We start from the raw sequence: 16,723 nt of genomic DNA on the forward strand, positions 1-16,723 counted from the left end.
GCAGGCTCCAGGTTCTGAGCTGTCATCAGAGTGCCGGACACGGGGCTTGAAGTCTCAAACCCTGAGATCATGAGCTGACTGAATCAGAGTCCGAACCGGCTGAGACGCCCACGTGCCCCAGGAGAACCCTTCAGGGTAGAGAAGAAAGTGAGGGTTGCTAGAGGGGAGGAGTGGGTGGGCTCCATTTGCAACGGGCGTTATGGAGGGCCCCTGTGGGGGTTGGCAGTGGGTGTTTCATGTAAGGGACGAAGCCCTAAATTCCACCCCTGAAACCAAGACTACACTCACTGTTAACTGAATTTGGTTTAAATTTGGAAAATGGAGGGGGGACTGGGTGCCTCAGTCGGTTGAGTGTCCAACCTCAACTCAGGTCAGGATCTCATGGTTCGTGGGGTTGAGCTCCACGTTGGGCTCTGTGCTGACAGCTCAGAGCCTGGAGCTGCTTTGGGTTCTGTGTCTCTCACTCTCTCCCCCTCCCATGCTCACACTCTGTCTCTGTTCTGTGTGTGTGTCCCTCTCTGTTTATTTAAACATTTTACTTCATGTTTAGAACATGAAAACAACAGACCAATACATTTTAAAAGTAGATTAAGGAAAAGTATTTTTCCTCTATCGGCTATGATATTTGAACATCCAGAATTCAGTATGATTTCCTGTACAAAATTCACATACTGACATTAGTTCCCACTATGTGTGGTGTGTGTGTTTAATGCAGACTGGAAACAACAACAACAAGAACAACAGCAACAACAGGCTTTACCCTGTCAGTGCCATTGGCAAACGACCAGAGATCTCCAATATGGCCCCCCTCCCCTAGGGGGAATTGAAGGATCATGCACTAACTCCCATTCAACAATGTATTTAGTGAGTCTCGCTCCTAAGAAATACAGGTGTGACTGAGAGCATCCATCCATACCCTGACCTGAAATACCACATTGTCGCCTCAGTGTCCACTTGAGACTGTTTTTCTGAGGTGTACAACCGAGGACCAAGATTGCAATGCAACTGAGCAGAAATGCCTGAGCCTCCTCCCTTGTGGAGGAGATTGTCCGATGGGGGGATGGTGGTCAACTCTGCGGACCAAGGTAGAGCTGCTTGGTGGCTCAGCAAGAAGAGGTGGAAGAAGGTTCCTTTCCCCCATTTGCTCTGCAGCCTCATGGGAGGGGGATTGTTAAGGGAACCTAATCTAATGAACAGGGGCCAGGAAGGCTCCACCCACCCGTCTCCAGAGACATAAACATTTGTTTGCTCCTGGCCATTTCCAGGCAGTTAGCCAATGTTCACACGAACATGTGGAGACTTTACAAAATAGATTATGTACACAAGGAAACACTTTGCACAGTTATGAATTAGTGTTTCCTTCTGCTCCTCCCCTTCCGACACAAGACATTCCTGACAAGGCTGTCTGCTCCCACGTAGAGCTAGAGCTCTTCCAGTTTCCTGGTCATTTGCCACTCCTCCGTGTGGGTGTGGAAGCACTGAGATTGCTTCAAACTCCTTCCCCTGCCGGTGCCTGTTTGGATATCACCGAGAGTCCCCACACGCACATGGTTGGGCACATGTACTTTACCAATACACAGAGAGTAGGGAATGGGATGATGGGACCGTGAGTCCCAGGCATTTTCACAGGGACTCCCGGTGCTCTGCCTTGTTTCCACCTTCATGCCTCATTGGCCACTTCCTCTGATCCTTTCAGGCTCTGAGAGTGCCCAATGATCCTCGGTACTGATGGAGGGGAGAAACCTTCCAAATACCCAGCATAATCCACACCTCTCCAATAACATCTTTACAGCCAGCCAGCCTTAAAGCTCAGGATTCTCCAGGTCAACTGGAACGCCATACCCCATGAATACAGCCAGATTCACGGTCCCTCCACATGTCCCGATCACACCCACCCACAACACACAAAATGTGGCCTACAAGGGACTGTGAGTGAGTGAGTAGTGAGTGAGGGCGGGTGAGTGTGCACGTGGGCAGGCATGTATCTCAAAGCCTGTAGTGGGATCCCTGCACTGCTTCCTGAGACCTCTGTCCCTTCTTGTTCTTCCTCTTGGTAGCTCTGGCTCTGCCGGTGAGACAAGGGACTTGGGTAATGGCCGTTGCCCTCTGAGGTGGGATGTCCCTGGCTGAACTGTTGAGCCGGTGGATGTTTGGTTCACGGTGATCCTTTCCCATCTCATCTCTGTATTTGGACTGGTGAATGAGGACTGCGTCAGGGGGAAGAGCAAATTCTAGTTTCCTGAGGTTGAATTCAGACTTGGGACGGTGGCTTTCTTGGAGGAATCTCCACTGGTCTAACGTGATTGTTGGCAGTGGTGTCTCTTCCACGTGATCCTCCAATTGTGGCACCTCGATGTTGGGGTCGGTTTCAGGCCCCCCTTGGGCCGCAGCCGTGCCTGCGTGGTCAGCCTGGAGGGATGTGGATTCCCCAGCACCTGGCTCCCTCGCACGGTCTCTTTCCAATTCACTCTTCTGGATGTAAAAGAGGACATAGGCGTGTTGGCTCAGGGCAGACGTCACATCACTGCCGGTCACCTTCGCATCATCCATTTTGTACCACTGGCCGTTCCCAGCTTTGATGTAACAGAAGTAATGTCCGCTGTGACAATTCCAGCCCGCGTGCACCAGCACGGCATAGAGCGCGTAAGTCAGCGACCCCCCGTTCTGCCCAGACACGTAGCGTTGCATGTCAAGGCGCTCAGGATATTGCACTTCCTTAGCCAGTTTGCTGCCCGTGAAATGGCAGAACCGTTTCAATACCAGCATCAGGACCTTGGAGCAAGTGTGCAAAGTCAACGTCTTGGAAGCAGGTACCTTGTCGAGACAAGTACTACAACGATAGGCATTTTCACCATCCAACTGTTCGGGCTTCACCAAGTGTTGCAAAGCTTGGCTCACACTCTGAGCTGCCCTGATATCCAGGCTAATGTCCAGGTAAGGATCCAAAGTGCTGGAGACACCCTGGCAGTGGAGACACTGGATTTGAGACCTCCAGTACCCCCCAAAGATTTGCCGGATGAGGGTGGCGTCCTGAGCCTGAGGCTCTGAAGGCTTGTCCTCACGCAAACACGCTTGCTGCATAGCATCCAGAGTGAACATCAGAAACTCATGGGCATCCTCCTGCCTGTGTGTGTGGAAGGCAGCGAGCAGTTTTGGCGGAGGCCGGATCACGTCTCCCGGACGGCAGAGGGCCCGGGTCACGTGAGCCTGCAGAGCACACAGCACACAGAATGGCTGCCTCCCACAGCTTCGGGAGTGCTCCTGGGACAGCATGTAGCTGGCGAGGGGTGGTGTGTACGTCAGACACTGCAGGGCCGCGTTCGCATAGCACGTGTTGCCCAGGTTCTGCAGGCCAGCCCCAACCACAGAAGGTCTCCTCCAACTCACAGGTTTCTTTGCGGGGGGCAGACCTGTCGACGTGGGAGCCCAACCGTTAGGCAGGTCGCAGGGTGTGTGCGATGACGGTGACGGCTTCTCAGGCAGAGTGGGTCCTCCGTGGCCTTCAGCACCACCCGTATTTGATCCGCAAGGTTTGAGGTTGGGAAAGACACGGAACTGAGTCTCCTCTCGGCAGTGGGAAGAGGGCGTCTCCATGTCTCCTGAAACGTGGAGCCTCACGTTGCAGAGCGATGCTTCTCTCAGGAGGCCAGTCTCAGAATGATGGCTGTGGCCCTCTCCTCAGCCCTCGTAAAGCTCGCCCCACCCACCTGACTAGGACCACGTCATCCAATCAGCTACCAGCTGGAGTTGGATGAAGGGTCTTAGGGTGTGGTCACTCTTCTGCAGACAGACCACTCAGCCCAGCCTTCCTCCTGCCCCTCCCTCCTCAAGAGGCACACACACACACACGTTTCACCACTTTCTCCACCTCCCTCGTTTCTGTTGCTCCCTCTCTGGACAGACGGACTTGAGCATTTCCAACCTCGAGGAAATCCTTTTTTGAGTATCCACTTTGCTCTTAGATACCACAAAGTGTCGAGGAATGACGGCCATGAATTTTCTAGGCTATGGAAATCATGTTACCAATTGAGCTCTGGTATCATGTAGGAGCACCTCCTCTCCGTCAGCCAGAATGTATGTGACACCAGCAAATTATTCTGGAATGATTCCTGTCCATGGATTTGATTCTCAAACTCCTGAACTGTCTCCATGGGATCTGTGTATACAACTATCATGAAGGTCCTTTGCAACATGTCTGTCTACCAAGGGGTGGCCGAGAAATTATCCCAAGAAATATCCTTTGCCTGGTTTTGGGCTTTGTAAATGCTTTCTTCATTTTGTAGCTCCCTTCCCAATAGGAGAACAAATCCTAAACCCATCATTTGCCAAATTGTCACTGGTATTACTAGCAAATCACATAGCAAGGTAGGTATAGGTTCCCGTGGTTCAGGACATGTTTGTGGTGGGTTTGTGACATTTATAGACGGTTTGACATTGGAATTTAGACATGCATGGACCGATGTCCCCTCGTGGAAACTGTGGCTTTAGTGTGTCAGTATCTCTAGACCAACCAGATTTCAGAAGTGACCAGGTCTACTGACATTGTGCTTTCTTCTCTAATGTTTGTTTGTTTTTCACTTTTAACATTTTAATTGATTGATTTTGAGAGAGAGAGAGAGACAGAGAGAGACAGAGAGCGAGAGAGAGCGCTCATGTGGACAAGCCAGGGAGAGACAGAGAGAGAGGGAGAGAGGATCCTCAATGAAGCAGTCACCTCCTCGGGGTCACCGACTAGGAGGAAAAGGCTGAGAGCACGTGAGGTGTCTCACTGCCAAAGGCACTCACGTGAGGGGAAGGAAAGGGGCAAGGGGTCAAGGAGGACACCCAATGGGATGCACAAAAGGAGTCTTCAGACTCTTGTGACCACAGCCTCAAGACACGGCCCTCTCCCTGCCTGGTGCCCTCCAGCCCCACCCACAGCTTCCATCAGCCTCTGCCTGGCCTCACTGCATGGGACCAGACCACGGCCCCACCCTTACCCACAGCACCCTTAGCCCTGCCACACCCATGCCCACACCTCATCCCAATGCTCTCCGCCCTCAGTTGGCCCGGCCTCACGTCCAGGCCGTCGCTCCACCGGGCCAGCCTGGCGCCTGCCACTCTCAGGACCACACCCCAAGGAGAATCTACCAGAGAGTGGGCAGAGGAGGGGGGCGAGCCAGGCCAGGGCACAAGCACACCTTTCCCTGTTCTTCAAATATCCGTTGGCAGGTGCCAAGTTTGGACCTGTTTCTGCAAGGAATCATCTCTCCCTTTGGTTGTCATCTCCTCCTAGAAAACCGGTTGTGTTTTCACTGGACGGTGTTAGATGCTAGGAACTCTCACGTGACTGGTCTGAGCAAAGCAAGTTGCCCTATTTAACGTAGTGACTTGAGCCAGTCCATTCCAGACCTTCCTGGAGCATAAAGCTGACCCCTGTCCCAAGACGAGACACCTGCTCCTGTCTGAGTGCCTGGCCCCGACAAGTCCATTCTCCCCGGGTCTGGAGCCTGCCCGTCTTCAGACTCCACGAACACCCCCTTGCTTCTGTAGCCTCAGCCCCGGCCACCTGCCACGTGTGGGCAAAGAGGCCTGCAGAATTGCTTCCAAAGAACCCTTTGACCACCTAATTCTCTGTCCCCTCTCATCAATCGCTCATCACTCTATGTGTCTATCTCCTAACTCTCGTGTCTCCTTCCCCTCTCTAGTATCTATCTGTGGAATGTCTTTCTCATCCTTTCCCTTGTATCTCTTCTATGCCACCCTCCTTGACGTGACTTGTGAATGAAAATGCCTTTGAGAGGCATGTGGACAGCAGCCCCTAATGCTGATTGATTTCCCACGCATATGTTCTTTCAGTTCATGGGTTTATATGTTGACACACAGAGAGAGACAGACAGAGAGAGAGACAGAAAGAGAGGGAGGGAGGGAGGGAGGGAGGGAGAGAGAATGTGGGGCAGGGTTAGAGAGAAAAGGAGAGAGGCAATCCCGAGGAGGGAGGGAAACTCAACGTTCAATCTCCCCAACCCTGAGATCATGACATGAGTCGCCGCCTCCAGGTCAGACACTTCTCTGACTGAGCCACCCAGGCATCCCGACCCTCCTCGACTTCGAATTCACCTCTAGCATTGTCTTGTTCCCAGGACACTTGGAGAGACTTTATCTTGAAAGGGGAAGAGAGGTTAACCCGTGTTTCTTTGCTGCTTCTCAATACTTAGTTGTTCTCCACTAGGTGAGGATCCAAGTCCCAAGTGCACTTGGGAACAAATGCAGGATTCTACTCTAAGTGACGGGAAACTACAGTGTACACACAAAAAAGAAAACCATGCACATTCGGTCGTGTCTGAGCAAATTTTATTAGCTGTGGTAACACTACACACAACGTTGCACTATCAGGGAAAAACAAAAACGCAGACAGCATGTAAAATATTCCCCGATATGATCTGCACAAAAACGGTATCAGTGAACTGTTCTAAAACAAAAGATTGCCTCCACTTGCCCAGCCCGGACCGGAATCATTCCTCCGGCGCCCCCACATTCAGACATTCGCAAACCCACTACACGTTCATTTCACAGATCCTTAACTTTACATTCGAGTGGACGACCTCTTGCTCTCCTGGCGCTGGATTTCTCATAGAATCTATTGAAAGGAAAGAAACGAGACCTTGTTGATTGAGACGGAGCAGGTGAACCAGAAGGTGTAGATGCATAAAGGAAAAGTGCGCCATGAGCGTCTGCACGTGGGCGCTCAACCCACTCCCCGCCCCAAGCAGGACACCAAACACGGTGTGGACACAAGCTTTTGTCCTTGCAGGTCTTTGGGGGAATTGCTGCTTTAGCAAAAATAGGTCACGGCCCTGCCTTGCCCGCCGCTCCGCAGTCACCTGCTCGGGGTCACAAGAGCCAGAGGACGAGTGTCCGAGGACATGAGGTGTCTCACTCCCGGTCGCTCTCCTCCGAGGACGAGGAAAGCTGCAGGTCATCGTGGAGGATGCTCCGGGAGACAGGCACACAGCCTCCCTCAGACTGGTGTGTGACGGGCGGGCCCTGGCCAGGGGGGACTGGCCTCTCGGGAGGTGGCAGACAGGGAGCTGCTATGAACCTGGAGCTCCAGCCGCCTTTGTCCAGGCGGCTGAAGACCATTCGCAGGGGCTGGCCGGGTGCCTGGGGACAGGGCGGACACGGGGGCAAGGTGCACGCCTGGAGAGTGTCCAGGTGAGGTTGGGGGCGTGGAGGCTGGAGGCCCCTGCTTTGCACCGAGGCAGGTGTCTTCCTGGTCAGCTGGGCTGCCCCCGTGGGACCACATGCACTTCTCCTTGCTGGACGACACGGACTCTGGCGCAGCCCCACATGGGTGTTCCCTGTGCTCTTGTGGGGTGGCTGGAAGGGGCTGCAACGTGGTTTCTTTCGGGGGTTCTGGCACGTGTCATCGGGGAGCGGGGCCCATCTCTTGCCTGGTGTCTGGATGTGGGGCTGGGGACTCGGAGCCAAATGGGTTGGAGGAGGATCAGGGCTCACCTCAGGACGCTTGGCTGGTGCCTGGGGGTGGCCAATGCCATGCGCCTTGGAGACAGCCCTGGAAGCTTCCAGGGAGGCACATTGGGGCCGGTGTTGTCTCGGCTGGACACCGAGGCCTGGATCCCGGGCAGAGCGTTGGTGTGCCGGGGCAGGCGGGGCAGGCGGGGCTGGGGTCCCCCCTTGCTGGGCATCCTGTCGGCCAGCAGGCGGGAAGGTGCTCGACGCAGGTCTCCCGAGAGGAGCAGCCGACGGGGACAGCTGTGTCGTGTCAGGCGTCCCGCTAGGAGGCTCAGCCGGGATGTGCGGCGCCAGCACGGACACCCTCTTGGTGGTGTACACGGGCATCGGCCTGTGCGGATGCTGTGGGAACACACAACACACAGACAACGGCCATCAGTCCTTCCCGCCCACCAAGGACACATGCACGACAAGCACAGCAAAGAAACAGACAGAAATGCAAACAACCGGGAGAGACGGGAAAGGATTGTACTGACAGAGGACAAGGGCCTCCAGCTCAGCGTCGATTGGGAAGAAACACTGGGCAGTAGCCCCTTGAGGCTTTGATTCCACGGGAGCGACGGACCAGAAAGGTTGTGCATCGTGCCTGCCTCCCGAAGTGGACAAGCACCTCCATTCAGGCTTCTAGGGAAAGGACAGGCGTCCTGCAGGTGGATGTTCGGGGGGGGGGGGGGAGTACTGAGTTTGGATGGCCAATGGCGCGGGTGTATGTGTCACCAGGGAAAGATGCCTGTGCCTCCCAAGAGGCCTAGGTGTGGGCACAGCGTCCCGAAATGATGTTGGCACGCCCACCCGGCACCCGGTTAGCACACATGCAAGGAATCCTGCGGGATCATGGACACCCAGCAAACGTGGCTGGAAAGGACCCGCACGGAAATCCCAATGTTGAGAATCGGGGTGGACCCCCTTCCTCAGCCAGGAGGGCCGGGAAGCCCGTCACATCCCCGTCCCCAGGAGAGAACGAGAGCAGGGACGGGGGACACTCACCCTCACATAGTCACAGGATTCTGTGGAGTCCCTCCAGGCTCTCTGCTGCCTTCCAGGGCCTATCCTGGGGAATCTCTGCAGCAGCGCCTTCCTCTGCTGGGCTTCTCGCCTGCACGACCAAGAACGGGAAGGTGAAGGAGCGGCATTTCGTGTCTTCACCTGGGGAGCCAGCGATGGGGCTTGGGCAAGATCTCCTTGCTTCATCTGCCCTCCTGGCTCCCACTCCAGCGAGCCGTCCAGGTTGGCCCAAGACGTCCTTGCGTTGAGAGCCGTGTGCGCCACGGCCTGTCATCTGCCGCCTCCCCCTGTCTCCCTACCGCAGGACACACAGCCTCAGGGCCTCCCCCAGAGCAGCTCAATAGGCTCGTGAGGTCCCCTGGGGGGCGGGGAGCTCCTTTCTCTGCCTCCCCCGCCCCTGTGTGTGTCTGAAGACGACACAGCACCCAGTGTCCGGGTGCAGAGACACAGCGACCTGAGCTGCCAGGCCACGGGCAGGCCGGAGCCGGCTGCGTCCTCACCTTTGTCCCTCTTCCAGGTCCCTTGCAGCCTGGTTGAAGGGCCCGGGCTTGTGCTGGTCCTGCTGCTGGCGTGGTTCCACATTCTCCTTCGGCTTCCTGGGGACGAAGGCCTGGGGGGCCAGGCACCCGTCCCAGCGCTTCATGGGGCACCTGGTGCTGGATGCGTTGTGCCCAAAGGCTCCGCAGTCCTTACACTTGAGCTGCGGACCAAGGAGGAGGGGCTCAGTGAATCAGCACCAATCACAGCCCAGCTGCAAAGGACATGACAAGGACACACTCGGGGAGCAGAGGACTGGTGTGGGTGGGCCAGGGCACATCGTGGACGGCTCGGGAGGTGCCAGGAGATGGAAGTTCCTAGGATTCTACCCAAGCCTCTGTGAGGGACGGACCGGGAGTTGGGATTGCAGGTCTCAGGCCGCGTAGAATGAGCCCCACGCCACGATGGGGACAGACACCAGGCTGGACGTGACCCTACGGCCGAGGGAGCTTATCCCAATGGGCAGGCTGCTGAGATGCCAAGGCAGGCCACCGTGGGCTAGGAAAGGACGACCGACCTCCGGACACAGAGTCTTCATTCCCTCGTCATGTGCGATCCCCGGCTTCAGAGGCATGGCTCCCCCACCCCCACCCGACCCAGCCCCTCCAACCTGCCCAACTGGTTCACCACGGCTCCAGGGCTCCACTTACCCGAGGATCCTCGTCCTCTAGCCTGGGAACCCTGGGCGCCATGGGTGCTCTCCGTTGCCTCTTCCCGTTTGGGGCTTTCAAGGGTCTGGAAGGTGCGTGCTGGGTGTGACCACCCGCCATCTGCCCCCTCTCCTTGAAGGGTCAAGTCAGCCTTGCTCGAAGATGGGTTTCTGGCCTTCCTGAGTCAATGGGAAAAGGAGAATCATTCCCACAGACACAACGACTCCTTCATGAACCTTCCTCTCCTCCCCCAGCGGGCATGAGGGGGCGTCATGCCCACCAGGTCAAACACGGTCCTCACCTGGGAGGTGGGACCTCTCCCTCCTGCATGTTCTACACGCTCTCCCGTGGACCTACCCGCAGGACGGCACCCTCAGGCAAGGCCGTGGAGGTGGTCTTGCGTGACTCACCGGAGAGACTTCCGGGAAGTCTCTCCCAGCGCCCTCCGGAAGGAAAACCACACACAAAGTCCCGACCCCCATGGACACCGCAATCCACGCTACGGCGATACTCCCTGTGGCACCCGGGGTTGCATGTGCAAAGAGAAGGATGCTTGCCTCTCCAGAATGTACCTGTCCTACTTGACCCCCAGAGAAACCACACTCCAAGACAAAGTCAAGGAAAACGTTTCGTTTCTGCTCGACTCGACTGGAAGCTTCCCCACGCAGGACCTGAACCCTTTTCTTTCACGTGGCCTTTACGGGGCCCCACGCTGAACTCACGTGTCAGCCGTGGCAAATGAGCATTTGCCGTGAAATTCGGGTGAACAAGAAAATTCCTTAGGCTCTGAGGCCCCACGGCGACGTGGAGCAGGATGCTGTCACTGCTCCCACACGCCCTCACACCAGTCAGACTCTGGGGTTCGGTTCCTTTGGAAGCAGAACCTCATGTGCTCAGGAACACCGAGAGCCACGCCTTTCCTCGGTCTCTGTTCTCACAATAGTCTTCAACACTCAAGCGTCCTTCACCTGGTGAGTCGAGGCGCATCACCACCTCCATTTCCTCCCTGGCCCACTTCTGTGCCAGCTCGTGGGAGCCCCAGATCGTCCCAACCCACCTGAAACGCCAAAGTGCTCCTCCTGTGTGTCAGGAGACGTCCAGAGCGGCGGGTGGCAGGCGGACTGCCGTGGAGGAGACTCAGGCGTGCCCTCGGCGTGCCCGAGGGACGGTCAGTGAGGGACACTTCCTTCCTTCCCGGACTCTTAGACCCGCCCGAGGTCACGTGACCTCTTGGGCACTTTAATCCCATGCAGCCCATCCCCTTGGTGCTCCTCACGTCTCCACACTAGGAAGGAATCCTGGAGGTTTAGCGATTGCTTGCCGTTGTAACTGGTATGCATGCATGTGGAGATAGACGTCTCAGAACACATCTTCACCCTTGGACAAAGAGACTCGTGTGTGCATGCCTGTTGCATTCGTAAACTGGTGTTTCTCGTGGGTCTCCAGGGAAGCTTGCGGGGCCCCTGGCCTCACGTACGTTCCTGTGGTTGGGGGCCCCTTCGGCGTCCTCCGTGTCCAAGCTTCTCCCTTTCCCAACGGGAGCGGTGTGTCCATGACCTATTTGCAGTGTCCCTTCACTCCACACCCTGCCCTGCCCTCCCCGTCCCCCTTTCTGTCTCTAGGGCGGTGAGTGCGCTCGCTGGGACCTTCGGAGGAATGGGATCCTGTGTCCCGTGTCCCCTGGGGACTAGCTGCCTTGGCACTTGGTCTCGTGACCCAAGTCGCCGTTCCCGACAAGTCCCTGTGTTGACGCAGGGGGCTCCCTGTGGCCGACGCCCCTCGCTTGGGGCTCTTTGTTCTTGCCCGTCAACTCGGACGTTCTGTTTAGCTTTTGCTCCCATTGGGGGATGTTGGTGTGACTGCCACCATTTCTCCTGGCCTGGCCTGGCTGGCCTCAGCCACGGACACTGTGTCAGGGAGATGTCTTTGGGATCCTGAAGGGCCAGACCCACGGGACAAGGTGCAACCCCATCGGCGGGGCATTCCTGAGTGTCATGCAAGCGAGCACCTTTCTCCCACAGCAGTGCAAAAGCTAGCGGCCCCACTGGCCGAGGTGGAGGGCCTGCGTCGGCAGTGCCGTCGGCACCCTGGATGGTTTCCCTCCTTGAACGTTGGCGTGTGTTGGGCGTCGTGTGCGCTTTTCATGTGGCCTTTCCTATCTTCTCTGGGAGGCTGCTCCTGTGGCCTCTGTCCACTGCCCTCAAGGCATGGCCCTCCCCCAACCTGGTGCCCTCCAGCCCCGCCCACCGCTTCCTTCAGCCTCTGCCTGGCCTCCTCACTCCATGGCACCATACTACGGCCCCACCCCCTTACACGCAGCATCCTTACCCCTGCCACACCCATGCCCACACCCTTTCCCAATGCTCTCAAACCTCCGTTGGCTTGGCCTCGCTTCCAGGCCGTGGCTCCACGGGGCCAGCCTGGCGCCGGCCACTCTCAGGACCACTCCCCAGGGAGAAGCCCCCAGATAGTGGGCGGGGGAGGGGGCAAGCGAGGCCAGGGCACAAGCACACCTTTCCCTGTTCTTCAAATATCCGTTGGCCCCCTCCCTGCTTGGTTTTGTACCCCTCCCTGTTTTTATATTATTTTTCCTTCCCTTCCCTGAGGCTCATCTGTTTTGCACCTTAGAGCCTTCATATGAGTGAAGTCATATGCTAGGTGTCTTTCTCTGACTAATTTCGCTGAGGAGAATACCCTCTACTTCTAGCCACGTAGTTGCGAATGGCACCCCGTCTTTCCTTTCGATCGCCGCGTAATGTTCCACTGTACATATATGTGCCACCTCTTCTTTTTCCATTCCATGCATCTATGGACATTCGGGCTCTTTCCATACTTTGGCTATTGTTGGTAGTGCTGCTAGAAGCTTTTGGGGGCGTTTGGGTGCAGGTGCCCCTTCGAGACAGCACACCCATATCCCTTGGATAAATACCTAGTCATGCAATCGCTGGCTCGTAGGGTCGCTGTGCTTTCAATTTGTTCAGGAACCTCCATACTGTTTTCCAGAGTGGCGGTGCCAGTTTGCCTTCCCACCAGCAGTGCAAAAGAGATCCTGTTGCTCCGCACCCTCGCCAACATCGCTTGTTGCCTGAGTTGTTAATGGTACCATTATGACACGTGTGAAGTGGTAGCTCACTGTGATCTTGATACGGATTTCCCTGATGATGGGTGAGGTTGAGCATTTTTTCATGTGTCAGTTGACCATCGGGATGTCTTCTTGGAGAAGTGTCTATTCATGACTTTTGCCCATTTCTTCACGGGATTCGTTGGTTTTTGGCTGTTGAGTGTGATCAGTTCTTTATCGATTTGTACACTGAGCCTTTCTCCGATGTGTCGTTCACAAATATCTTCTCCCATTGATGATTTAGCTGATTCGTTAGTGTAGCTGATCTGTTTCCTTCACGGTGCAGAAGAGTTTTCTTTTGATGAGTTCTCAATAGGTCGTGTTTCCTTTTGTTTCCCTTGCCTCCGGAGACGTGTTGAGTAAGAAGTTGCTGTGGCCCAGATCACAGAGGCTTTTGCCTGCTTTCTCCTCGAGGGTTTTGACGGCTTCCTGTCTTACCCTTAGGACGTTCCTCCCTTTTGAGTTTCTTTATGTGTACGGTGTAAGAAAGTGGTGCGGGTTCCTTCTTCCGCGTGTCGCTGTCCAGTTTTCCCAGCACCCCTTGTTGAAGAGACTGTCTTTATTCCATTGGCTATTCTTTCCTGCTTTGTCAAGGAATAGTTGGCCATCCATTTGTGGGTCCGTTTCTGTTCTCTTGAGCTGAGTGTCCGCTTCTGTGCCACTACCATACTGTCTTGATGATTACAGCTGTGTAATTACAGCTTGACGTCTGCGATTGTGATGCCTCCAGCTTTCCTTTCCTTTTCAACAGTGCTTTGGCTCTTCAGGGTCTTTTCTGGGTCCATACAAATTCTAGTCTTGTCTGTTCCAGCTCTGTGAGGAGTGCTGGTGCTCTTTGGATAGGTGTTGCTTTGAGTATGTCGATCGCTTTGGGTGGTACTGACATTTTACCCATATTTCGTCCTCCCAACCAGGAGCGTGGAATGTTTTTCCATTGTGTTTTCTGCCTTCTAAAATTTCATGTAGTTTTCAGTGTATAGATTTTTCATCTCTTTGGTTACATTCATTCGTAGGTATTTTATGATTTTGGGGTGCAATTGTCAATGGGACCGATGCTTGATTTTTCTTCCTGTTGCTTCATCATTGGTGTATGGGTTTGCAGCCGGTTTCTGTGCATTGATTTCACATCCTGCAACTTTGCTGAAGTCATGGATCAGTTCTAGCAGTTTTGGGTGGAATCTTTTGGGTTTTCCATATAGAGTATCATGTCATCCGCCAAGAGGGAACGTTGGACCTCTCCCGGCCAATTTGGAGGCCTTTGAGTCCTTTGTGTTGTCTGATGGCTGAGGCTAAGGCTTCCAATGCGATGGTGAATAACAGTGGCAAGAGTGGACCTCCCTGGCTGGTCCCTGTCCTTAGGGAGAAAGCTCTCAGGATTTCCCCATGGGGGATGATACTCGCGTTGGGTCTTTCGTATATGACTTATATGATCCTTCTAGCCCTACGTTCTTGAGGGTTTGTGTCCAGATAGGATGTTGTATTTTGTCCCATGCTTTCTCCGCATCGATTGAGAGGATCGTGTGGTTCTTGTCCTTTCTTTTCTTAGGGGTGATGAATCACATGGATTGTTTTGTGCATATTGAACCAGATCTGCATCCCAGGTATAGATCCCACCTGGTCGTGGCGAATCATTTTTGGGATATATTGTTGGATCCGATCGGCTAATAACTTGGTGAGGAGTTTTGCATCCATGTTCATCAGGGAAATGGGTCCATCGTTCTCCTTTGTCGTGGGGTCTCTGTCTCGATTTGGAATCAAGGAAACGCTGGCTCCGTAGAAAGAGCTTGGAAGTTTTCCTTCCGTTTCTCTCTTTTGGAGCAGCTTCAAGGGAATAGATGTGAACTCTTCTCTAAATGTTTGGGAGAATTCCCCTGGAAAGCCATCTGGCCCTGGACTCTGTATTCTTCTTTTCGTGGGGGTGGGGGCAGGGGGAGATTTTTGATTACTAATTCATTTTCTTTACTTGTTTTTGTCTGTTCAAATTTTCTTTCTTCCTGTTTCAGTTTTGGTAGTTGATACGTTTCTTGGGATTTGTCCATTTCTCCCAGATGGCCCATTTTATTGGTGTATAATTGCTGACAACATTCTCGTAGTATTGTTTGTATTTCTGCTGTGTTGGTTGTGGTCTCTCCTCTTTCGTTCTTGATTTCCTTTATTTGGGTCCTTTCCTTTTTCTTTTTGAGCAAACTGGCTAGGGATTGATCAATTTTGTGAATTCTTTCAACGAATCAGCTCTGGTTTCCTTGATCCGTTCTGCTGTTGTTGCTGTTTGTTTTCTTGTTGTACTTGTTTCTGTGTTTTGTTTTTTTGGTTTCCATAGCATTGATTTCTGCTCTAATCTGCATTATATCCTGTCTCTGCTGGTTTGGGGTTTTCTTTGCTGTTCTTTTTCCAACTCTTTGAGGCGAACGGTTAGATTGTGTCTCTGAGCCGTTTCTTCTTTCTTTCGGAAGGCCTGGATTGCTATAGACTTCCCTCGAATGACCCCCTTTGCTGCGTCCCAGAGGTTTTGGCCTGTGGTGTTACCGTTTTCCTTGGCTTCCATGGACTGTTTAATTTCCTCTTTAACTTCTCGGTTAGCCCATTCACTCTTAAGTAGGGTGTTCTTTCGTCTCCAAGTATTTGTTCCATGTCCACATTGTTTTTTGTCGTGATTTCGAGTTTCATAGCATTGTGGTCTGAGAACATGCACGATAGGATCTCGATCTTTTTGTCCTTGTTGAGGGCTGATTTGTGTCCCAGTATGGGATCTATTGTGGAGAATGTTCCGTGTGCACTGGACAAGAATGTCTATTTGCCTGCTTTAGGATGAAATGTTCTGACTATATCTGTCAAGTCCACCTGGCCCAGTGTGTCATTCAAAACCATTGCTTCCTTGTTGAGTGTAGGTTTAGGTGAGCTGTCCGTTGCTGTAAGTGGGGTGTTGAGGTTCCCTCCTAGTATGGTATCATTCTCAATGAGTGTTTTTATGGGTGTGATGAATTGATGGATGTATTTGGGCGCACCACATTTGGTGCATAAATGTTCACAATCGTGAGGTCTTCTTGGTGGACAGACCCAATAATTATGACATAACGCCCTTCTACGTGTCTCGTTAGAGTCTTTATTTTAAAGTCTGGATTGTCCGATATGAGTATGGCTACTCCTGCTTTCTTTTGTCAACCATGAGCATGAGAGATGGTTTTCCATCCCCTTGCTTTCAATCTGAAGGCGTCTTTAGATCTAAAGTGGGTCCCTTGTAAGCAGCATCTGGATGACCTTCTTTTCTCACCCATTCTGTCACCCTATGTGTTTTGATTGGAGCATTGAGTCCATTGACGTTGAGAGTGAGTACTGAAAGGTATGAAGTGATCGCCATTGTGTTGCTTGTAGAGTTGGAGTTTCTGGTGGTGTTCGCCGATCCTTGCCAGTGTTTTCTGCCTGTGGTCTGTTTTTTTCTTTTACGTCTTTTGTCCCCTGGGAGAGCCTGCCTTCAAATGTCTTGCAGGGCTGGTTGAGTGGTCAGGAACTCCTTTACTTTTTGACTGGGAAACTTTCCATCTCTATTTCTAGTTGGAATGACAGCTTTGCTGGACAAATACGTTTTGGCCGCATCCTTTCAGGATTCAGTGCGATGAATATATCCTGCCACTCATTTCTGGGCTGCCAGGTTTCTGTGGATAGGTCTGCTGCACATGTGGTCAGTCGTCCCTTGTAGGGGAAGGACTTTTGTTTCCCTTGCTGCTTTCATGTTTCTTTCCTCGCCTGAGTATTTTGTGAACTCGACTAGGCTCTGCCTTGTTGATGGTTGGACGTTGTTGAATCTAATGGGAGTCTTCTGTGCTTCCTGGATTTTGTGTGTCTTTCCCAGGTTGGGAAAGTTTTGTGCTGTGATGTGCTCACATAACCCTTCTAC

The 16,723-nt window shown here is 53.5% G+C and overlaps 1 protein-coding gene and 1 long non-coding RNA gene across 2 annotated transcripts; both read right to left on the reverse strand.

Moving 5' to 3' along the window:
* Positions 1-1,676: 1,676 nt before the first annotated feature.
* On the reverse strand, positions 1,677-3,594 carry LOC123384845 (ubiquitin carboxyl-terminal hydrolase 17-like protein 6). The gene has a single exon (XM_045055580.1). It carries the CDS (start codon positions 3,592-3,594, stop codon positions 1,987-1,989), a length of 1,608 nt encoding a protein of 535 aa, XP_044911515.1. The 3' UTR covers positions 1,677-1,986.
* Positions 3,595-6,316: 2,722 nt separating this feature from the next.
* Positions 6,317-7,100, reverse strand: LOC123384740. The gene is made up of 2 exons (XR_006596232.1): positions 6,864-7,100; positions 6,317-6,619 (listed from the first exon to the last, which is right to left on the reverse strand). It is a non-coding gene; the product is annotated as an uncharacterized LOC123384740 (long non-coding RNA).
* Between the last annotated feature and the right edge of the window lie 9,623 nt (positions 7,101-16,723).

The sequence above is a fragment of the Felis catus genome, chromosome B1, assembly GCF_018350175.1.
Source record: "Felis catus isolate Fca126 chromosome B1, F.catus_Fca126_mat1.0, whole genome shotgun sequence".
Classification (NCBI taxonomy): domain Eukaryota; kingdom Metazoa; phylum Chordata; class Mammalia; order Carnivora; family Felidae; genus Felis; species Felis catus.